The sequence below is a fragment of the Mustelus asterias genome, chromosome 13, assembly GCF_964213995.1.
Source record: "Mustelus asterias chromosome 13, sMusAst1.hap1.1, whole genome shotgun sequence".
In the NCBI taxonomy this organism is placed as follows: Eukaryota; Metazoa; Chordata; class Chondrichthyes; order Carcharhiniformes; family Triakidae; genus Mustelus; species Mustelus asterias.
Window position 1 is genome coordinate 2314086 of NC_135813.1, and position 24801 is coordinate 2338886.

Below are 24801 nucleotides of genomic sequence, written 5' to 3' on the forward strand. Positions count from 1 at the left end.
CAAACACTCCCAGGACAGGTACAGCACGGGGTTAGATACAGAGTAAAGCTCCCTCTACACTGTCCCCCATCAAACACTCCCAGGACACGTACAGCACGGGGTTAGCTACAGAATAAAGCTCCCTCTACACTGTCCCCCATCAAACACTCCCAGGACAGGTACAGCACGGGGTTAGATACAGAGTAAAGCTCCCTCTACACTGTCCCCCATCAAACACTCCCAGGACAGGTACAGCACGGGGTTAGATACAGAGTAAAGCTCCCTCTACACTGTCCCCCATCAAACACTCCCAGGACAGGTACAGCACGGGGTTAGATACAGAGTAACGCTCCCTCACGCTGCCTGTCTTCAATTTTCTTCGCCTCAGGAATACAAGTAATTGAGAACTGGTGGTGATACGTTTGGGGCGGGGGGGCGGTCATTGCCCAGCCCGATCCAGCTGCTCCAGGAGTTGACATTTCTCCTCCAGTCAAACTTCCTCAAGCATATCCGTGGGCGGCACGGTAGCACAGTGGTTAGCACTGCTGCTTCACAGCTCCAGGGTCCCGGGTTCGATTCCCGGCTCGGGTCACTGTCTGTGTGGAGTTTGCACATTCTCCTCGTGTCTGCGTGGGTTTCCTCCGGGTGCTCCGGTTTCCTCCCACCGTCCAAAGATGTGCGGGTTAGGTTGATTGGCCAGGTTAAAAAATTGTCACTTAGAGTCCTGGGATGTGTAGGTTAGAGGGATTAGCGGGTAAATATGTGGGGGTAGGGCCTGGGTGGGATTGTGGTCGGTGCAGACTCGATGGGCCGAATGGCCTCCTTCTGCACGATAGGGTTTCTATGATATCAGTCAATCGGGCAATAAAATCCCTGACTTGCCGGTAATGCTACATAACTCAGCCCGAAACCTCCAGCTGCCTGTGTCACCGACTGCCTTCTCCACAGCTTTCCCATAGCTGTCCCTCTGAGCACCACTCTGCTCCCATTCCCACCTGATACTGTCTGGCAGGATCCAGGAATCAAACTCTACCTGGGCCATGATCATAGCCCAGTGAATAAACTGGTGCATTCATCTTCAGGAGAGGTTAATGAATCCCAAGATAGTCTCAATTACTCCCGATGCATCTCACTCCCAGTGTGAAGCACGTACCTGACAGGGCAGGGTTGGCTGTTACACATTTCCACTGCCTTAGGTTTGGGAATGTCAGCGCAGTCAGCATCAGATGTCTGTTCCCTCTCGAGCGCCTCTTGCTTCAGGCAGTGAATGTCCCTTTCTCGCTGACCTCCTCCACAAGAGACATTGCATTCACCGAATTCACCCACCTCCCACCTACACAGACATTGGGTGAGAAGAGGGGAAAGTCACAGTCCCATACACTGGATTTGTCCGTCTGACGGGTGTTATGGTTCAGATCAGAAACTCCAAAGTGTTTTACGGAGCCCGTCTGGATCATAAATTTCGCATCTTGAATTTGGCTAGGATAAGCATGATAGGTTTCACTTCAGGTATGATTCAAATGACCCACTAGGGAACTTTTATCAAACTAAGTTTATTTAAGAATATGGTTAACATGTATAGAAAGAAAATTAACAACAACTTTTACCAATTACAAACAAGAAACAAAACAACCATGATAATGTATAACCCTCAACAAATATATCGAAAATGTTCCAATCAAACAAAACCCTTGCCACAGACAAAACCCTTTAAACAGGTTCAACACAGCAAAGGCTACTGCTCACGTGATACCGGAATCGAGTCCTTTGGCTGGAGAATTGAAAACTCTCAGTCTTGTAAATTCTAGCAGTCCTCGTGACTCACCCAGAACAGTTTGAAGTCAGAACTGCTTCCCAGAACCCCAGGTAGACTCTGGTCAAGCCACCAACAGCAGATTCTCTACTCCAGGAAGGCTTTCATCTAACTCGCAGAATTTCCAAAACCAGCGAGAGAAACACTTCTTTTCAGCTTGCTGTCCCTTCTAAAAAAAAACTTAAACTTGCAACCGACAGAAAAAAAACCTTAAACTCCCGAGGAAGGAAAAAAAACTGTGCAGAGCCCCTGACCTTTTCCCCTAACAATGCAGGGCCATAAAACTAATTCCAGAGTAAACATAAACAATTCCATTTAAGCCACTTAAGTAGCAATAAAGGGACTCCTCAGAGACAGCTCAGCAACAATGAACAGCTTCCCAGAACCCCAGGTAGACTTTAGGGAAACCACCAACTGCAGATTGTCCCCTTCAGAAAGGCAAGACCTTGCTTTCAGATAACCAGCAGAATTTCCAAATAAGACAGAGAGAGAGAGAAACACTCTTTTTCAGCTTGCTGTCCCTTCTAAAACTAATCCCTGCAGCTCAGAACTGAAAATGAAAGGGCTCCTGACACCTGACCTTCAACCATTCTTCCTCCGAACGATGCAGAGTCATAAACATCCCAGTAAAAATAAACAAACCCTCTTTTAAGCAGGAATAAAAAGACATCTGGTAGACAAGCCAGCAACAAATGACATCAGCTGAGGCTGTGAGCTAACAAAACACTGAAGCTGTGAGAGCTGCAGAGATCATGATTGTAAAAAAAACTTTCTTAAAGGTACACTAACGTCACAGGGGTTCATTGCTAATCGGAAAGTTCAGGGGTCACACAGCACACACAGGTTGGCAGAAATGTTCAACCAGAAATAAGAACAGAAAATGTTGGAAATACTCAATCAGTTAGGCAGCATGTGTGGAGAGAGAAGCTGAGTTAATGCTCCAGGTTTGTGACATGAAGTTAAGGGGAGATTTATTGGAAGGTATGAGGAGTTTTGATAGGATTAATGAGGAGAAACTGATGAGTGGCAGGAGGATCGGTAACCAGAGGGACACAGATTGATGGTAATTAGCAAAAAAATCAGAAGGAGGATTTGAGAATGTTTTTTACACGGCGAGTTGTTGTGATCTGGAAGGCGCTGCCTGAAAGGGCGGTGGAAGCAGATTCAACTGGAACTTTCAAAAGGGAAACTGGTTACATATTTGAAGGGAAGATTTTAGAGAGCGATGGGGAAAGAGCAGGAGAGTGGAACAATTGGATAACTTTCGATTTGATTTGATTTATTCTGGTCACATGTATTCGTATACAGTGAAAAGTATTGTCTCTTCTGCAGTATACAGACAAAGCATACCGTTCTTCGAGAAGGAAAGGAGAGAGTGCAGAATGTAGTGTTACAGTCATAGCTAGGATGTAGAGAAAGATCAACTTAATGCAAGGTAGGTCCATTCAAAAGTCTGATGGCAACAGGGAAGAAACTGTCAACTCTTGTAAAGAGCTAGGATGAACACGATGGGCTGAATGGCCTCTTCCTATGTTACTCTATGGTGAAGACTGAATGTTTTATTCAATCCTTACATCATTATATTTATCCACTTTAGACTGGGAAGTTTTGGAGAGTTCCCAATGGTTTAAGTAGTAAATGCACTCCAGATTATGCAATGAGAGATTGAGACCAGGAAGACCCAGGGTCACTCTGAGTTAACTGATCTCAACAAGGCGAGTGTGACTCCTACTGGATTAGGCAGGGGAAGGATCTGTCAAGATTCCTGTTCCTTATGGACTTCAGCTAGTGACACCATTGAGTGTTGTTCATTGTGTTTAAACATTCTGCTCACATCACTACATGGCCTCACATTGGAGAACTGCAATTTTTAAAAAATTCATTCATGGGACACGGGCGTCGCTGGCTGGACCAGCATTTATTGCCCATCCCTAGTTGCCCGAGGGCAGTTGAGATTCAACCACATTTGGTGAGGTACTGGAGATACCCAGTGAGAATCAATGTGTGTGGAACCCGTACCCCAATGAGAGTCAGTGTGTGTGGAACCCGTACCCCAGTGAGAGTCAGCGTGTGTGGAACCCGCACCCCAGTGAGAGTCAATGTGTGTGGAACCCGCACCCCAGTGAGAGTCAATGTGTGTGGAACCCGTACCCCAGTGAGAGTCAATGTGTGTGGAACCCGCACCCCAGTGAGAGTCAATGTGTGTGGAACCCGTACCCCAGTGAGAGTCAGTGTGTGTGGAACCCGTACCCCAGTGAGAGTCAGTGTGTGTGGGACCCGTATCCCAGTGAGAGTCAGTGTGTGTGGAACCCGTACCCAGTGAGAGTCAGTGTGTGTGGAACCTGTACCCCAGTGAGAGTCAGTGTGTGTGGAACCCGTACCCCAGTGAGAGTCAGTGTGTGTGGAACCCGTACCCCAGTGAGAGTCAGTGTGTGTGGAACCCGTACTCCAGTGAGAGTCAGTGTGTGTGGAACCCGTACCCCAGTGAGAGTCAGTGTGTGTGGGACCCGTACCCCAGTGAGAGTCAGTGTGTGTGGAACCCGCACCGCAGTGAGAATCAGTGTGTGTGAAACCCGTACCCCAGTGAGAGTCAGTGTGTGTGGGACCCGTACCCCAGTGAGAGTCAGTGTGTGTGGCACCCGCACCGCAGTGAGAGTCAGTGTGTGTGGAACCCGTACCCCAGTGAGAGTCAGTGTGTGTGGGACCCGTATCCCAGTGAGAGTCAGTGTGTGTGGAACCCGTACCCCAGTGAGAGTCAGTGTGTGTGGAACCCGTACCCCAGTGAGAGTCAATGTGTGTGGAACCCGCACCCCAGTGAGAGTCAATGTGTGTGGAACCCGTACCCCAGTGAGAGTCAGTGTGTGTGGAACCCGTACCCCAGTGAGAGTCAGTGTGTGTGGGACCCGTATCCCAGTGAGAGTCAGTGTGTGTGGAACCCGTACCCCAGTGAGAGTCAGTGTGTGTGGAACCCGTACCCAGTGAGAGTCAGTGTGTGTGGAACCTGTACCCCAGTGAGAGTCAGTGTGTGTGGAACCCGTACCCCAGTGAGAGTCAGTGTGTGTGGAACCCGTACCCCAGTGAGAGTCAGTGTGTGTGGAACCCGTACTCCAGTGAGAGTCAGTGTGTGTGGGACCCGTACCCCAGTGAGAGTCAGTGTGTGTGGCACCCGCACCGCAGTGAGAGTCAGTGTGTGTGGAACCCGTACCCCAGTGAGAGTCAGTGTGTGTGGAACCCGTACCCCAGTGAGAGTCAGTGTGTGTGGGACCCGTACCCCAGTGAGAGTCAGTGTGTGTGGAACCAGTGTCTGCGTGACTTACACTTCAATGAGAAGTCAGCACCTTCAGAAGTTGAGGGAAAGAAAAAAGAAAACATATGTTTTGCTGTGATAGATTTTGACAATTGGCCTTACCATGGAGGGCACAGTGCAAGATTACAAGGATCCAGCCTGTCAGGAGGCCTCTCTGTTTGCAGACAGTGTTGCTGCTGTACCACTTCCTCTGAGCTGCGTTCAATACATTCATAATGGACCCTGACAGTTCCTGCAAACACACCAGACACAGTATCCTCAGTCATGCAGATCGACAGAGCTGGTAATTAACCGACAATTACACAGTGAAGAATCTTTACCCTGAATAATCAGTGGTCCTCCCTCCCCCCACCCCCGCTCCCCCACCCTCCCCCAGGTGTGCCACAAAAAATGATTCAGAATGATTCAAAATTCATGCTATTGAACTAAAACTAACCTTTGTCTTCAGCTCTGCGGTCAGTATCTCTAAGACCCGGCGAATCTTGGGCCTGATGTGGATGCATGGACTGGGAAAGAGCCGCGCACACACGGTTTAGATTTGCTGTTGGTCCGGCCCAATGCGCATGACCAACGGGACTTGGAGCTGAAGACAAAGGTTCCATGAACCCGCACAAAAAGCAGAAACTCAAAAAGGGGAGACTTTAACAAAAACTGGTGTGAGGACAGGGAGAAATTAAAAATAAAGTTCCCAGTAAGGGAAGCAGACAGAGAAAATAGGAATGCCTCACATTTTTTATAGAGATATGCCATATTTTATAATCCAGGTCAGAAACTCCAAGATGTTTTATGAAGTTAGCCGAGACCATAAGTTTTGCAATTTAAATTTGGCTCGGGTAAGCATGAGATGGTTCACCCCAGGTATGATTCAAATGACCCACAAGGGAGCTTTTACCAAACAAAGTTTAATAAAGAATACAGTTAACATATAGAAAGAAAATTAGCAATAACTTTTACCAATTACAATCAAGAAAAAAAAACATGATATTGTATAAACCTTCACAACTAAATGCACTGTTCCAACCAAACCAGCCTCCTTACAAGCATACACCCGTCTCAGATTTAGCACAGAAAATAAGAATGCTCTCGTGATGCTGGATCTTCTCGCACTGTCACAGATGCTGAGAATTAGTCCTTTGGTTTGAGAATTGAAATTTTGGCTTCTCCATTCTGGAAATGCAAGCACCTCGAGGTAGAGATAGAGCCACTGCTGACCGCAAGCTAGCAAACCACCAACAGCAATATTTTCCGTCCAGAGATAAGAAAGACTGCTCGCAGTCTGCAGTCCAAACTGCCTCTAACTAAACAGTAACCTTCACAAATCATTGAGGGCTGGACAGCTGAGGAACAATGGCGGACGTTCAAGGAGATGTTGAATAATTCTCAATTAAAGTATATTCCTGAGAGGAAAGGGATTGTAAAAGGAAGAAAAACATTCCATGGCTAGACAAGGATGTCAGAGAGGACATCAAGGCAAAAACTAGGGCGTACCAAACCACAAAAGCTATTGGTAAGCTGGAGGACTGGGAGAACTTTAAGGTTCAGCAAAAGGCTACTAAAAATAGAATCAAAAGAACTAAGGTGAACTGTCAAAGGAAACTAGCAGAAAACTTAAACACAAAAACTTCTATAAGTAAATAAAGAGTAAGAGAATAGCTAAGGTAAATGTTGGCCCTTTAGAGGACGATACTGGTGAGGTAATAATGGGAAACACAGAGATGGCGGAGGCACAAAAACAATATTTTGCCTCTGTTTTCACGGTAGGGAATAATGAAGATTTTCCAAAAACTGTCATTAATGCAGGGGAACTTGGTGCAATAACTATCACTCGGGAAAAGGTATTGAATACACTAATGGGATTAAAGGCAGATAAGTCTCCTGAACCTGATGGACTGCACCCAAGGGTACTAAAGGAGGTGGCAACAGAGATAGTGGATGCATTGTTACGATATTCCAAAATTCCTTGGATTCTGGCAAGGTCCCAGTGGATTGGAAACATGCTAATGTGACACTCTTATTCAAAAAGGGATAGAGGCAAAAAGTAGGAAACTATAGGCCGGTTAGCTTGTGGTGGGGAAGTTGCCGGAATCAATCATTAAGGAAGAGATGACTGAGCGTTTGGAAAGACGCAGCTCAATCCAGCATTGGCAGCACGGTTTTGTAAAGGGAAAGTCATGCTTGACAAACTTGTTTGAGTTCTTTGAGGACATAACCAGCAAGGTGGATAGTGGGGAATCAATGGATCTGGTATATCTAGACTTCCAGAAGGCATTTGACAAGGTGCCACATAAAAGAATGATCCAGAAAGTGAGATCGCAGGGGATTGGGAGTAGAGTACTAGATTGGATTGACAATTGGCTGACTGATAGAAAGCAGAGGGTTGGGATAAATGCATCCTTCTCTGGCTGGTGAAATGTAACTAGCGGGTGTCGCAGGGGTCAGTCCCCGGACCTCAACTGTTTACAATCTATATAAATGATCTGCAAGTAGGGACAGAGTGTAACATAGCAAAAACTTGCAGATGATACTAAAATAGGTGGGAAAACAGATAGTGAAGAGGATATAAAGATTTTACAGGCAGATATAGATAGGCTAGGAGAATGGGCCAAAATTTGGCAGATGGAGCTTAAACTGGGTCAGTGTGATGTTGTCCATTTCGGCAGAAAAAATAGAAAAGCAAATTATTACCTAAATGGAAAGCAGATTCAAAATGTGTCTGGGCAGAGGGATCTGGGTGTCTGTGTTTGGGGCAGAGGGATCTGGGTGTCTGTGTTCGGGGCAGAGGGATCTGGGTGTCTGTGTTTGGGGCAGAGGGATCTGGGTGTCTGTGTTCGGGGCAGAGGGATCTGGGTGTCTGTGTTTGGGGCAGAGGGATCTGGGTGTCTGTGTTCAGGGCAGAGGGATCTAGGTGTCTGTGTTCAGGGCAGAGGGATCTGGGTGTCTGTGTTTGGGGCAGAGGGATCTGGGTGTCTGTGTTCAGGGCAGAGGGATCTGGGTGTCTGTGTTCGGGGCAGTGGGATCTGGGTGTCTGTGTTTGGGGCAGAGGGATCTAGGTGTCTGTGTTCGGGGCAGAGGGATCTGGGTGTCTGTGTTCGGGGCAGTGGGATCTGGGTGTCTGTGTTCGGGGCAGAGGGATCTGGGTGTCTGTGTTCATGAATCACAGAAAGTCGGAATGCAGGTGCAGCATGTAATGAAATAGGCCAATGGGATGTTGGTATTTATTACAGAGGGACTGGAGTATAAAAGTAGAGAAGCGTTGTTGCAATTGTACAGGGTGTTGGTGAGACCACATCTGGAGTATTGTGTCCAGTTTTGGTCTCCTTATTTGGGGAAGGATGTGGTGGCATCGGAGGCAGTTCCAAGGAGGTTCACCAGATTGATTCTGGGGGTGATGGGGTTGACGTCTGAGGAGAGATTAAACAGTTTGAGCTTGTACTCACTGGAGTTTAGAAAGATGAGAGGGGATCTGATCGAGATATATAAAATTTTAAAAGGGATCGATAGAGTAAATGTAGATCAAATGTTTCCCCTTATGGGGCAATCTGGAACAAGAGGTCACAGGGATAGGTTAAGAGGCGGTAGATATAAAACTGAGATGAGGAGGAACTACTTCTCGCAGAGGGTGGTGAATTTGTGGAACTCGCTGCCCCATCGCGCGGGGGAGTCTGAATCATTGAATGGTTTCCAGAAGGAGATGGATATATTTCTAATAAAAAAGGGATAAGGGGATGTGGGGAACAGGTGGGGAGGTGGACTTGAGACCAGGGAGAGATCAGCCATGATCTGATTGAATGGCGGAGCAGGCTCGAAGAACTGAATTTGTCTCCTTCTGCTCCCAATTCCTATTCCAGCAGAATTCCCAATCCCAGGGAGAGAGGCGCAGAAATACTGCTTTTCTGGAGACCAACAGCTTCTAACTAAAACTGAAAGTGAATCCTTGGATTTATCTGTGAAGGAGCCACCTGACCAGCACCTGTCAATCAATCTTCAAAAGGGTCATAAACTCATAAAACTCCAGGGCATTGCATTCGGCCCAAATTAAAAATAAACAAAACCCTATTTGAACAATTTCAGCAGCAATAAAAATACATCTAGTCAGGCAACCAGTGCCACAATAAAAAAAGCTGTTTTAAACTGCAGAGAACATGCGTAAAAATATATTTCTTAAAGGCACAGTAGCGTCACACATGACATCTAAAAGGCTGGGAAGCACTGTTCTATATAGTTGCACAGTGAATGATCCTTATCCTGCTGAATAGTCAGTCAATATGCAAAGTATACAGCAAATAACACTTGAACATTGACTCCATACAGTTATATAATGAATTATTCTTATGATGTTGATTAAAGAGCAATAATTGGAGTGGCTCATGTATGAAGCAATGGTGATAAGGTCAAAGCATTCCTCACCTGCCCCACAGCTTGCTGAACAGGTCTCAGTAACTTGGAGCCAAACGTATGAATCCTCCTGCTTCGGAACATACAGACTGTAAGTGATGTTGGGATTTACAATATTTCCATACTGCTTTCCATACCTCCGGTATACCTGGGATTAGAAGGAAAAAAAACCAAGGGAACAATTTTACAAATACTTGGAGTGCCAGAAATGTCTGTGCTCACTGATGTGTTAAAATGTGTTAAAACTGACCCTCTGACAGTGCAGCACTCCCTCAGTACTGACCCTCTGACAGTGCGGCACTCCCTCAGTACTGACCCTCGAACAGTGCGGCACTCCCTCAGCACTGACCCTCTAACAGTGCGGCACTCCCTCAGCACTGACCCTCTGACAGTGCGGCACTCCCTCAGCACTGACCCTCTGACAGTGCGGCACTCCCTCAGTACTGACCCTCTAACAGTGCGGCACTCCCTCAGCACTGACCCTCTAACAGTGCGGCACTCCCTCAGCACTGACCCTCTGACAGTGCGGCATTCCCTCAGTACTGACCCTCTGACAGTGCGGCATTCCCTCAGTACTGACCCTCTGACAGTGCGGCATTCCCTCAGTACTGACCCTCTGACAGTGCGGCACTCCCTCAGTACTGACCCTCTGACAGTGCGGCACTCCCTCAGTACTGACCCTCTGACAGTGCGGCACTCCCTCAGTACTGACCCTCTGACAGTGCGGCATTCCCTCAGTACTGACCCTCTGACAGTGCGGCACTCCCTCAGTACTGACCCTCTGACAGTGCGGCACTCCCTCAGTACTGACCCTCTGACAAAGCCATGATCCCTATAAATGCCAGCCCTTAGTTCAACTGAAGGGTCTGCTATGTCCTGTATAATTATCCTTTTGCCAAAAATGCATTTCACATTAGTGACTGAGTTTCTTTTCTCTCTCACCCACCTGTATTTGAATAGCGTCACTTGTGGGTCCATCAATGACAATCTCCTCCATGGCTGGCAATTTCTGTTGGGTCAGGTATAGCCGGTACACAATCCTGCTGTCCTCCAGGCTGCTCGGGTATGAGACATTGAGTGAGATCTTCTGAGCACCAGCAACCACATAGCGCCCTTTAACTTTTACCCCTGTAACAGCCACCACAACAACGTGCATTTATATAGCGTCTTTAATGTCCTGAGGGATTTCTCAGGAGGAATAATCAGATACAAAATCTGAGAGCCTCTGGGGTGGGCTGGGTGTACAGTGGCTGAATGGTTATGTTACTGGACTGGTAATACAGGGGCCTGGCCTAATGACTCAGAAACATGAGTTCAAATCCCACCAACGCAGTTTTAATGAAATAAATCTTGAAGTTTATTTATTCATCACAAGTAGGCTGACATTAACACTGCAATGAAGTTACTATGAAATTCCCCGAGTCACCACACTCCAGCGGCTGTTCAGGTTACACTGAGGGAGAATTTATCACGGTCAATGCACCAAACCAGCACGTCTTTCAGACTGTGGGAGGAAACCGGAGCACCCGGAGGAAACCCACGCAGATACGGGGAGAATGTGCAGACTTCTCACAGACAGTGACCCGAGCCGGGAATCGAACCCGGTAAAGAAAAATCTCTTAACGGTATTACCGTGAAACTACCAAATTGTCATAAAAACCCATCTGGTTCAGTAAGATCTTCAAGGGAAGGAATTCTACCATCCGAGATAAGAATGGCAGATTTCCTTCCTTAATGGGCATTCGGGAACAAAATGGGATATGGTATATTTAAGGGGAAACGGGAGAAAGAAATAGATGTTTATGGTTATAGGGTATAATGAGGCAGGGGGGAAGGATGGTTGTGTGGAGTGTAGGCACTCCACACAACCGATTCCCGGCTCGGGTCACTGTCTGTGTGGAGTTTGCACATTCTCCTCGTGTTTGCGTGGGTTTCCTCCGGGTGCTCCGGTTTCCTCCCACAGTCCAAAGATGTGCGGGTTAGGTTGATTGGCCAGGTTAAAATTGCCCCTGAGATGTGTTGGTTAGAGGGATTAGCGGGTAAATATGTGGGGGTAGGGCCTGGGTGGGATTGTGGTCGGTGCAGACTCGATGGGCCGAATGGCCTCCTTCTGCACTGTAGGGTTTCTATGATTTCACTGGCATCGATCAGATGGGCCAAATGGCCTGTTTCTGTAATTTGAGGTAAATTCTATGAACCTTCTGCACATTGTATGAAATTTTTTTAATATGTTGAAATGTTCTCGAATTGTTATGATACTCTAAGTGGTTTAAGTATACAAGATGTAAATTTGATATAATTCTATTTATGACCTCTTGTTGTCCACTCCCTGGTTTAATTTTCACTCCCTCTGGTTATGATTATTCATCCGAGGCTGGGTCTGGGGTCTGGTTGTCGCCCTTTTCAGTTCTGTGAGGGTGTCTTACCGAGATGGGAAAACACAGCCTGGTTGTTGGAGACTTGGACGTTGGTAGAATGTGGTGGGACTGTGAGAAAAGTGACATACTCTGTAATTCAAAAGGAAACACTGTCAGTTATTTTTGCACACTGGTTAATGTGAGCATGCCATGTGAGTCTGCGTAAACATAATGAACCCTGCTCCAGTGCCGCTAGCTGGTGGTACCTAGATGGTACCTTGGTACCATCCTGCACTGTGGGACTTTGCCCTTCTGTTCAGTTTCTGGGCAGCGTCGTTACAGGGAGCTGGAGATGATGATTGGGGGACTCTGTCTGACTACATTCTGCTGGAAGATCGTGAGCTGAACATCCCCAAATCTCCGATATCTAAGTTTGGCAGTGTTTGTCCCCTTCACCTCTTCTGAATGTGCTGAGTCCCACTGTCTCCAAACACCAACTTCTGATTCTTTATTCAAATCCCCATCTGCATCCTTGTGTGAGCAGAGACAGAGGCCGGAACTTTCCAGCCTTTCATGCCAGCGGGGCGTTCCAGTCCCGGCGATGTGAACAGAAATTTCACTGGCTCGCTGGCCCCACCACGGGTTAGTCTGGAAAATTTCAGTAAGAAGTTTAACAACACCAGTTGGACTTTAACCTGGTGTTGTTAAACTTCTTACTGTGTTTACCCCAGTCCAACGCCGGCATCTCCACATCATGGAAAATTTCACCCAGAGAATGGAGAGGCTGGATAATAATGGAGTGAACTGAGCCTTATTCTCTAGAGATCAGAGGAATGAAAGGTGATCACATGGAAACCAATAAAATTCTCAGTGGTCTGGACAGGGGTAGGTGCTGAGATGGAGTTTTCCCTGTTGGAGGGTCTACAACATGGGGGCATTGTCTCAGGCTCAGAGATCGGTCATTTTGAACTGAGATGAAGATTAATATTTTTGCTCAAAAATTGCAAAATCTTTAAAATGTTTACCCCAGAGGACCCTGGATGTTCAGTTATTGAGTATACACAAGACATAGGTCCATAGGCTTTTGGGCACTAAGGGAATCAAAGGTTGTAGGAATCGGGCTGATAACAGGCTCAAGGGGCGAAAGAGACTGCTCCCACTGTTACATTCCTCCAATTCCACCTCCCAAAGTCATCATGAGCACAGGTTGTACTGATTACCCCTTGTGTACCCCTGAGAAAAGAAGATTAGAAGGAGGAATGGGGGCATTGACTATTTTCTAAATGGGAAAATGCTTAGGAAATCAGAAACACAAAGGGACTTGGGAGTCATTGTTCAAGATTCTCTTCAGCTTAACGTGCAGGTTCAGTCGGCAGTTAAGAAGGCAAATGCAATGTTAGCACTCATGTTGAGAGGGCTAGAATACAAGAGCAGGGATGTATTTCTGAGGCTGTATGAGGCTCTGGTCAGACCCCATTTGGAGTATTGTGAGCAGTTTTGGGTCCTGTATCTAAGGAAGGATGTGCTGGCCTTGGAAAGGGTCCAGAGGAGGTTCACAAGAATGATCCTTGGAATGAAGAGCTTGTCGTATGAGGAACGGTTGAGGACTCTGGGTCTGCACTCGTTGGAGTTTAGAAGGATGAGGGGGGATCTTATTGAAACTTACAGGATACTGCGAGGCCTGGATAGAGTGGACGTGGAGAGGATGTTTCCACTGGTAGGAAAAACTAGAACCAGAGGGCACAACCTCAGGCTAAAGATCCTTTAAAACAGAGATGAGGAGGAATTTCTTCAGCCAGAGAGTGCTGAATCTGTGGAACTCTTTACCACAGAAGGCTGTGGAGGCCGGGTCATTGAGTGTCTTTAAGACAGAGATAGATAGGTTCTTGATTAATAAGGGGATCAGGGGTTATGGGGAAAAGGCAGGAGAATGGGGATGAGAAAAATATCAGCCATGATTGAATGGCAGAGCAGACTCGATGGGCCGAGTGGCCTAATTCTGCTCCTATGTCTTATGGTCTCATCATGGGGTGATCTGATGGAGGTGTGTGAGATAATTAAAGGATTTGATGGGGTAGACAGAGAGAAACTATTTCCTCTGGTGGGGGAGTCCAGAACAAGAAATTTGAGTCAAGCAGTTCAGGGGTGATGTCAGGGAGCACTTCTTCACACAAAGAGGAGTGGAAAATTGGAACTGTCTCCCCAAAAGACTGTTGACGGTGGAGGTCAATTGAAAGGATTGATAGATTTAGTTCGGTAAGGGTGTGGAGGGTGTGGAGGGTGTGGAGGGTGTGGAGGGTGTGGAGGACGACAGAACTAAAACAAGCAAGTGGAGTTCAGTTATTGATCAGGCATGGTCTAACTGAACAAAAGAACAAGCTCGAGCGGCTGAATGACCTCCTCTTGTTCCTTCTCCAGGTCTCAGTATCTACTGGCTCCTGCTAGAAGACTGTGTAGAGACTTTGGGGTGAAGTCAGTGTCCGGCTGTGTCATGATACACCCCACAGCTGAATAGCCTGTTGTGACTCATGATCTGAATTTGGCATTTGGCCCAGGATTTGGTGTAAGGTTTCAGGGTCTGACCTTTGTCTGTGGAACCCATGCCTTGCTAATCAAACAGTAACAATCAGCAGTTGTGGTCTGCCAATTCCCTGAGCCGGCCCCATCGGATCTGGTTACCTCTGGCAGTGCCCTCGGTGTAGGAGCCAACTAGCTTCCTGCAGCTGGAGTTATCGCCGCCACACACCCTACAGTTGTCCATTAACTGGCCGGACCCCAGCGTTCCATCACAGCCAAATACCTACAACAAGAGCATTTCACAATAGAATCAGTAACACACTGACTTCAATCACACGCTTTCGTGCACACAATTATAAAATAGTGAATGAGGGATAGAGAGGCCACTGATCGCAAGGGACCCAGGGCATGAGGTATAGAGAGTGAGAGACACTGAGAATGAGGTACGGAGAGTGAGACACACTGAGAATGAGGTACGGAGAGTGAGACACACTGAGAATGAGGTACGGAGAGTGAGGGGAGCTGAACCTGAGGGGCACCAAACCTGAGGGGCACCGAACCTGAGGGGCACTGGACCTGAGGGGCACCGAACCTGAGGGGCACCGAACCTGAGGGGCACCGAACGTAGGGTACTGAACGTAGGGCACCGAACGAGGGGCACAGAATGAGGGACAGAGAGTGAAAGATGCTGGGAGGGAGCTGACAGCCTCTATCCAGTGATTAGAATCTCACAGCAATGATGAGCTGATATTTACCCTGCAACGTCCCATGACACACAGGCTGTAGGAAGATGTTGTCTCCGAATCACTCATTTCACATCTGGTCCCATCAACAAAACTGTCACCCCGGCTCACCATGAAGCTCTTCCCCTCCACTCGGCACATGTGTTCACACAGCAAGTTACCTGGGAATAGGCAGACAGCAGCATCATTGTACAGTTTAATCAATGTGCTGAGATTATGGACAAACGGGAGGTTGTTTACAGGTACTAATCGAGGTACTCACAGCAATATCATCCTGTTGGGGGTGTTACAGAGGACACAGGTTTAAAGTGCTTGGCAAAAGTAGTCGGAGGGAAATGAGGAGAAATATTTTTATTTAACGAGTTACAATCTAGAATCCACTGTCGAAAAAGGGTTGAAGCAGATTCATTGGTCACTTATTTTCAAAGGGAATTGGATAATGTTTGAAAAGGAGAGATTGCACAGCCATGGGGAAAGAGCAGGAGAGGGGGGATGGGCTATTTCAAAGGGCTAGTATAGACACTATAGACCGAATGGCCTCCCTACAGGTAGTGAGAGATGATATAGGTTCTATGGAAAAAAAGGTTGAATCCATTTGGGTGGAAATTAGAAATAGTAAGGAGAAAAAGTCACTGATAGGCGCAGTCTATAGGCTGCCAAATAATGACATCACGGTGGGGCGAGAAATAAACAAAGAAATAACTGATGCGTGTAAAAATGGTACAGCAATTATCATGGGGGATTTTAATCCACATATCAATTGGTCAAACCAGGTTGGTCAAGGCAGCCTTGAGGAGGAGTTCATAGAATGTATCCGCGATAGCTTCCTTGAAGAGTGTGTAATGGAACCGACAAGGGAGCAAGCTATCCTAGATCTGGTCCTGTGTAATGAGACGGGAATAATTAATGATCTTGCAGTTAGAGATCGTCTTGGAAGAAGCGATCACAGTATGGTTGAATTTAAAATACAGATGGAGTGTGAGAAGGTAAAATCCAATCCCAGTGTCTTGTGCTTAAACAAAGGAGACTATAAAGGGATGAGGGAGGAGTTGGCGAAGGTAGACTGGGAGCAAAGACTTTATGGTGGGACAATTGAGGAACAGTGGAGGACTTTCAAAGCGGTCTTTCACAGTGCTCAGCAAAAGTATATACCAGTGATAAGGAAGGACTGTAGAAAAAGAGATAATCAGCCATGGATATCTAAGGAAATAAAGGAGGGTATCAAATTGAAAGAAAATGCATACAAAGTGGCAAAGATTAGTGGGAACCTAGAGGATTGGGAAATCTTTAAAGGTCAGCAGAAAGCCACAAAAAAAGCTATAAAGAAAAGTAAGATGGATTATGAGAATAAACTGGCTCAGAATATAAAAACAGATAGCAAAAGTTTCTACAAATATATAAAATGAAAAAGAGCGGCGAAAGTAAACATTGGTCCTTTAGAGGACGAGAAGGGGGATGTAATAACTGGAAATGAGAAAATGGCTGAGGCATTGAACAGGTATTTTGTGTCGGTCTTCACAGTGGAAGACACAAATAACATGCCAAAAATTGATGACAGGACGGCTATGGCAGGTGAGGCTTAGAAACTATCATTATCACGAAAGAGGTAGTGTTGGGCAAGCTAATGGGGCTAAAGGTAGACAAGTCTCCTGGTCCTGATGGAATGCATCCCAGGGTACTAAAAGAGATGGCGGGAGAAATAGCAAATGCACTAGTGGTAATTTACCAAAATTCGCTGGACTCTGGGGTGGTTCCCGCAGATTGGAAAACAGCAAATGTGACGCCACTGTTTAAAAAAGGAGGTAGACAAAAGGCAGGTAACTATAGGCCGATTAGCTTAACTTCTGTAGTAGGGAAAATGCTTGAATCTATCATCAAGGAAGAAATAGCGAGACATCTGGATATAAATTGTCCCATTGGTAAGACGCAGCATGGGTTCATGAAGGGCAGGTCATGTTTGACTAATCTGGTGGAATTCTTTGAGAACATTACATGTGCAGTGGACAATGGGGGAACCTGTGGATGTGGTGTATCTGGATTTCCAGAAGGCATTTGACAAGGTGCCGCACCAAAGACTGCTACATAAGATAAAGGTGCACAGTGTTACGGGTAATGTATTAGCATGGAGAGAGGATTGGTTAACGAACAGAAAGCAAAGAGTGGGGGTAAATGGGTGTTTTTCTGGTTGGCGATCAGTGACTAGTGGAGTGCCTCAGGGATCAGTGTTGGGACCACAATTGTTTACGATTTACATAGATGATTTGGAGTTGGGGACCAAATGTAGTGTGTCAAAATTCACAGATGACACTAAGATGGGTGGAAGAGCAAAGTGTGCAGAGGACGCTGAAAGTCTGCAAAGGGATGTAGATAATCTAAGTGAGTGGGCGAGGGTCTGGCAGATGGAGTACAATGTTGGTAAATGTGAGGTCATCCATTTTGGTCGGAATAACAGCAAAATGGGCTATTATTTAAATGGTAAAAAATTGCAGCATGCTGCTGTGCAGAGGGACCTGGGTGTCCTTGTGCAGGAATCTCAAGGAGCTGGTTTGCAGGTGCAGCAGGTAATTAAGAAGGCAAATGGAATTTTGTCCTTCATTGCGAGAGGGATGGAGTTTAAAAACAGCGAGATTATGTTGCAGCTGTATAAGGTGCTGGTGAGGCCACACCTGGAGTACTGTGTACAGTTTGGGTCTCCTTGAGAAAGGATATACTGGCACTGGAGGGGGTGCAGAGGAGATTCACTCGGTTGATTCCGGAGTTGAGAGGGTTGGCTTATGAGGAGAGACTGAGTAGACTGGGGTTATACTATTGGAATTCAGAAGAATGAGGGGAGATCTTACAGAAATACAGTGCAGCCCCGTTTTAACGCGATGGCGTCATATCCGATTTCGCGCTAAATCGGGGCGCATAAAATTGGGTTTCCACTGTATATAAGATTATGAAGGGAATAGGTAAGATAGAAGCAGGGGAGGTTGTTTCCACTGGCGGGTGAAACTAGAACTAGGGGGCATAGCCTCAAAATAAGGGGAAGCAGATTTAGGACTGAGTTGAGGAGGAACTTCTTCACACAAAGGGTTGTGAATCTGTGGAATTCCCTGCCCAGTGAAGCAGTTGAGGCTACCTCATTAAATGTTTTTAAGGCAAGGATAGATAAATTTTTGAACAGTAAAGGAATTAGGAGTTATGGTGAGCGGGCGGGTAAGTGGAGCTGAGTCCACAGAAAGATCAGCCATGATCTTATTGAATGGCGGAGCAGGTTCGAGGGGCCAGATGGCCTACTCCTGCTCCTAGTTCTTATGTTCTTACAGGAAGGACACGCTCCAAGGAACTATTTAACATTGATGTCATGAAGATAACACACTGTTCATTCATGTTTTACCTTTTGCATAGCCAAGGGCAGGCAGCCATTTGTAGTAAACTGGAACACGGGGGGGTGGGTAGAGAGGCTGCGAGTTGGTGTTCGAGCATTGTGTAGCCATGAACTCAAACTGAGTTTCCGGGCAAGGCTGCAAAAAGAACCGGAAGAAAAAACAGCATGAAACAGAAAAAATACCTGAGCAACAGTGGGACAAAAATGTTTTAGTCTGTTTTGAAAACCATACATGTTAGCATCAAACACTCCCAGGACAGGTACAGCACAGGGTTAGATACAGAGTAAAGCTCCCTCTACACTGTCTCCATCAAACACTCCCAGGACAGGTACAGCACGGGATTAGATACAGAGTAAAGCTCCCTCTACACTGTCCCCCATCAAACACTCCCAGGACAGCACGGGGTTAGATACAGAGTAAAGCTCCCTCTACACTGTCCCCCATCAAACACTCCCAGGACAGGTACAGCACAGGGTTAGATACAGAGTAAAGCTCCCTCTACACTGTCTCCATCAAACACTCCCAGGACAGGTACAGCACGGGATTAGATACAGAGTAAAGCTCCCTCTACACTGTCCCCCATCAAACACTCCCAGGACAGCACGGGGTTAGATACAGAGTAAAGCTCCCTCTACACTGTCCCCCATCAAACACTCCCAGGACAGGTACAGCACGGGGTTAGATACAGAGTAAAGCTCCCTCTACACTGTCCCCATCAAACACTCCCAGGACAGGTACAGCACGGGGTTAGATACAGAGTAAAGCTCCCTCTACACTGTCCCCATCAAACACTCCCAGGACAGGTACAGCACGGGGTGAGATACAGAGTAAAGCTCCCTCTACACTGTCTCCATCAAACACCCCCAGGACAGGTACAGCACGGGATTAGATATAAAGTAAAGCTCCCTCTACACTGTCCCCATCAAACACTCCCAGGACAGGTACAGCACGGGGTTAGATACAGAGTAAAGCTCCTTCTACACTGTCCCCATCAAACACTCCTGGGGCAGGTCCAGCACGGGGTTAGATACAGAGTAAAGCTCCCTCTCCACTGTCCCCCCCATCAAACACTCACAGGACAGCACGGGGTTAGATACAGAGTGAAGCTCCCTCTACACTGTCCCCATCAAACACTCCCAGGACAGCACGGGGTTAGATACAGAGTAAAGCTCCCTCTACACTGTCTCCCATCAAACACTCCCAGGACAGGTGCAGCACGGGGTTAGATACAGAGTAAAGCTCCCTCTACACTGTCCCCATCAAACACTCCCAGGACAGGTACAGCACAGGGTTAGATACAGAGTAAAGCTCCCTCTACACTGTCCCCATCAAACTTCTCCAGACAGACCTAGTTGCTGTTTGACCCCATTTTCAGCCTCCACATCGATCTGGGAATTTATTCCTCAACTTGATTTTCACTTTGGGTGAAAAGTAATTCCCCAGAATTCTCATTTTACCCCCAATTTAAACCCATCTCGGGGATGAATATTGCTCAATCTACTTTGTTAATTCCCTTCGGATTATAATTAAATCCCTTTGAACTTTCTGCTGTTGAATATTAAACCTTCCTAAACTTTTCCTCATCAGTTAAATTCACCCTTATGTCTCTCTGCCCCTCCCAAAATCCTTGTCCAGTCTGTTAGGGCCCAGATCAGGAACTCCAAAGCATATTATGAAGTTAGCCTGGACCCTAACTTTTCCTTTTGATTTTGGCATTAGGGTGAGTGAAAGTGTTTCGCTCCAGGTGTGATTCAAGTGACCCACCAGGGAGCTATTTTTAAAACAAATGTTATTTAAGAACACAGTTAGAATATACCAAAAAGAATAAGCTTATCATTTAAATATTAAGAATATGACAAATTATAATTCTTAACAGCTATCCATCTCTGTTGTTCCAATTTATGCAGAATCCCACAGACATAAATCCCTTCTTCAGAACCAGTTCGTACCGAAAACCAATCTGCTAAAGGATTTCCAGTCTTTAACACCTTTGGACAAAATACACACAGCAGTTCCCAGAGAAGGATATATCCTCAAACAGCAGAATTTCAGAGAAATAAACCTCGTCTCTGGCAGATTCCAATCTCCGGACTTCTGAGACTCGGAGCTACTTCTTCTTTCCACAGCTCCCAAAAAGCAACTGAGCTTGAATACTCTGTGTAAACCTAGCTCCACCTTGTCATGATTTGCTCCCTGTCAATCATCCTAATCAAGCTCTACTCTGCAAAACGCCAGGGGAACATTAAGAACAACAGAACAGCATTAGTCGACTAAAACAAACATTCTAGCAATTAGGAGCAATTACGATGCTGCAGTAACAACAGAGGATGCCAGTTATAGACCCAGTAGTACCGATTGGAACAGACTGTTAAAATAAAAATCCTGCACAAGAACATAACTCAAATACATTTCATAAAGGCACAGTATCATTACAATTATCTGACTGGCTACTCCTTAATATTGTTCTGGTTCAGGTCAGAAACTTCAAAGTGTTTTATGAAGCTCACCTGAATCATAAGTTTTGCATCTTGAATTTGACTAGGATAAGCATGATAGGTTTCACTTCAGGTATGATTCAAATGACTCACTAGGAAGCTTTTATCAAACAAAGTTTATTTACGAATATAGTTCACATGTATGGAATGAAAATTAACAATAACTTTTATCAATTACAAACAAAAACAAAACAACCACAATAAGGTAACCCTCAACAAATATATCGAAAATGTTCCAATCAAACAAAACCCTTGCCACAGACAAAACCCTTTAAACAGGTTCAACACAGCAAAGACTACTGCTCACGTGATACTGGAATTGAGTCGTTTGGCTGGAGAATTGAAAACTCTCAGTCTTGTAAATTCTAGCAGTCCTCGTGACTCACCCAGAACAGTTTGAAGTCAGAACAGCTTCCCAGAACCCCAGGTAGACTCTGGTCAAGCCACCAACAGCAGGTTTTTGCTACTCCAGGAAGGCTTTCAGCTAACCCGCAGAATTTCCAAAACCAGGGAGAGAGAGAGAGTGACTTCTTTTCAGCTTGATGTCCCTTCTAAAAAAAAAACTCAAACGGCAGCAAACAGAAAAAAAACCTTAAACTCCTGAGGAAGGAAATAAAACCTGTCCAGAAGTCACGACCTTTTCCCCTAACAATGCAGGGCAATAAAACTGATCCCAGGCTAAACATAAACAACCCCATTTAAACCATTGAGTAGCAATAAAAGGACTCCTCGGAGACAGCTCAGCAACAATGACATCAGCTGAGGCTGCGAGCTGGGAGAACATGGACTGTTTTTAAAGACAACTCTTAAAGATACAGTAATGTCACAATATCATGTTCCCAAACAATCTTGGGGGCAGGGGGGCGGGAGGGCGGGAGCGAGCAGGGGGGCGGGAGGGCGGGAGCGAGCAGGGGGGCGGGAGCGAGCAGGGGGGCGGGAGGGCGGGAGCGAGCAGGGGCTCGGGAGCGAGCAGGGGGTCGGGAGCGAGCAGGGGGGCGGGAGGGCGGGAGCGAGCAGGGGGTCGGGAGCGAGCAGGGGGTCGGGAGCGAGCAGGGGGGCGGGAGGGCGGGAGCGAGCAGGGGGTCGGGAGCGAGCAGGGGGGCGGGAGCGAGCAGGGGGGCGGGAGCAAGCAGGGGGGCGGGAGCGAGCAGGGGGGCGGGAGCGAGCAGGGGGTCGGGAGCGAGCAGGGGGTCGGGAGCGAGCAGGGGGGCGGGAGCGAGCAGGGGGGCGGGAGCGAGCAGGGGGTCGGGAGCGAGCAGGGGGGCGGGAGCGAGCAGGGGGGCAGGTTCATGCCTGAGCACACACTCTGGATGCTAAGTTTATGAGAGACTGTATTTATGATGACTGACACAATTGTTCTTACCTGCATGTTGCACATTTTTGCCTCCGTATCTGCTCCCTCACACTTGCGGCCACCGAAGGCGGGTCTAGAAAAATTGAAGCACTTCATGAATCACACGGAGACCAGTCACCTATACATCAACAACCTGCATTTATATAGCACCTTTCATGTAGGAAAACATGCCAGACGGCTTTTTAGGAGCATAAAAATCAAAATCTGACATCCAACCAGATAAATATTCAGATTAATTTGGATGGAGTGTTACAAAGGATGAGAGCAAGGTGAAGGGGATAAGGAAGGAAATTCCAGAGCTGGTAATCGCTAAAGAATTTCAAACATTAGAGTGATAAACGTCCAAGTAGCAAGGAATATGGAACAATGTAAACGGAGTTAAGGTGCAGATCAGTCAGGGTCAAGCTGAAAGTTGGAAATATCTCAAGAGTCTGGATTCATCCTATTCCTAGATTATCCACTTCCTGTGGCATCCACTGACCTTGGATTGTTGCAGTGTCTCTGTCGTATGGTAACACCTCCCCCGCAACTCCGCGAACAACTACTGAACAGACTCCATTTAGACCAGGCCCCATGAACGACTCCAACCACATTCAGGTCCCCGAGAGACATGCAATTCCTTCTTAAACACCACTGGTGGGAAAAACAACATTGGCTGAAATAATTTACCATTCACTCAATTAATGAGCAAAGGAATCGAAAGGCTTTCATTTCTATAGCGCCTCAGGGCATACGGAAGCGTTTCATACTGGATAGAGTACCACAAACATGCAGTAACTGTGGTTACACAATTGTCCCTGTTACACACAGTAAACTCAAAAGCCAATTTGCACACAGCAATATCCCAAAATAGTGGTATGATAATGATCTGATTGAGGGGCAAATATTGGTTAAGACACAAAGTCAAACCCACCTGTCCTACAAAATAATGCCACTGGATCCTTTATGTCCACCTGAAAAGACTGTGAAGCAGTCCCTCAGTTATGACCCTCTGACAGTGCGGCACTCCCTCAGTACTGACCCTCTGACAGTGCGGCACTCCCTCAGTTATGACCCTCTGACAGTGCGGCACTCCCTCAGTTATGACCCTCTGACAGTGCGGCACTCCCTCAGCACTGACCCTCTGACAGTGCGGCACTCCCTCAGCACTGACCCTCTGACAGTGCGGCACTCCCTCAGCACTGACCCTCTGACAGTGCGGCACTCCCTCAGTACTAATCCTCTGACAGTGCGGCGCTCCCTCAGCACTGACCCTCTGACAGAGCGGCACTCCCTCAGCACTGACCCTCTGACAGTGCGGCACTCCCTCAGCACTGACCCTCTGACAGAGCGGCACTCCCTCAGCACTGACCCTCTGACAGTGCGGCACTCCCTCAGCACTGACCCTCTGACAGTGCGGCACTCCCTCAGTACTAATCCTCTGACAGTGCGGCGCTCCCTCAGCACTGACCCTCTGACAGAGCGGCACTCCCTCAGCACTGACCCTCTGACAGTGCGGCACTCCCTCAGCACTGACCCTCTGACAGAGCGGCACTCCCTCAGCACTGACCCTCTGACAGAGCGGCACTCCCTCAGCACTGACCCTCTGACAGTGCGGCACTCCCTCAGCACTGACTCTCTGACAGTGCGGCACTCCCTCAGTACTAATCCTCTGACAGTGCGGCACTCCCTCAGTACTGACCCTCTGACAGTGTGGCGCTCCCTCAGTACTGACCCTCTGACTGTAAAGCACGCCCTCAGGGGGTTCAAATCTCTGACTGTCTGTCTCAGAGGTGATGAAACTACCCACTGACACCATTCACTGACTGTTAGCAAGATGCTATCTTAGATTTTACAATGATTGCTTGGTTATTTGTACCTTGTTAGGGCCGCACTCTGTGCCGTCCAGCAAGGGAATAAACAAACGGGTGCATGTGCTGCGGTCTGCTGGATCCGTGTGACATGATAGAACATTACACACATCCTGTACAGAAACAAAACCTCCCACTGTTTAGTGACAGTGCGGGACATAACACAGAGTTACAAAGCAGAGACAATACAAACTGGAGTGGGTTTCTCACTTTAGGCTGTGCGCAAGGCGTGGGACTGATACAAGCGATCAGCATGGTTAGCAGCTATTACCAAGTGCAAATCTGGAAAGGGCCGGCTGCTTTCGTGCCAGAGTGCGGCGTGGGGGTGAGACTGGGTTTTGGGTGGGGTTAGGGATGGGATTGCGATTGATTAAATGAGTGGGGTTGGAGGTGTAAAATAAATTCCCCTCAGTTCTCCCAGCCTTTATCTTCAAGCTGAGGACAGTCACTTGTGAACTGGAATGTGCTGCCTGGTGGGAGCATAAAAAGGGAATTGAATAAATACTGGAAAAGGTGAAATCTGTCGGGCAATGAGGGAATAGGAGGGTGTGGGCATAATTGGATAGCTCTTTCAAAGAGCTAGCACAGGCAGAGTGGGCCAAATGGCCTCCCTGTGTGCT

The 24801-nt window shown here is 47.1% G+C and overlaps 2 protein-coding genes across 2 annotated transcripts in view; one reads left to right on the plus strand and one right to left on the minus strand.

Annotated features, from left to right (window-relative positions):
- The window catches only part of rexo4 (REX4 homolog, 3'-5' exonuclease), a 211832-nt gene that overhangs the window by 124414 nt on the left and 62617 nt on the right, over positions 1-24801 (plus strand). The gene's annotated exons all lie outside the window — the stretch shown is intronic.
- adamts13 (ADAM metallopeptidase with thrombospondin type 1 motif, 13) overlaps positions 1-24801 on the minus strand; it is a 78559-nt gene that overhangs the window by 27554 nt on the left and 26204 nt on the right. The window contains exons 11-21 of the mRNA XM_078226155.1: positions 24190-24294; positions 22813-22964; positions 22341-22404; positions 18491-18617; positions 15124-15272; positions 14531-14651; positions 11921-12001; positions 10441-10622; positions 9507-9642; positions 5202-5331; positions 1133-1312 (exon numbers count right to left, since the gene is read on the minus strand). Of these exons, the coding sequence (XP_078082281.1) occupies positions 1133-1312; positions 5202-5331; positions 9507-9642; positions 10441-10622; positions 11921-12001; positions 14531-14651; positions 15124-15272; positions 18491-18617; positions 22341-22404; positions 22813-22964; positions 24190-24294 (1427 nt within the window). The remainder of the gene's footprint in view (positions 1-1132; positions 1313-5201; positions 5332-9506; positions 9643-10440; positions 10623-11920; positions 12002-14530; positions 14652-15123; positions 15273-18490; positions 18618-22340; positions 22405-22812; positions 22965-24189; positions 24295-24801) is intronic.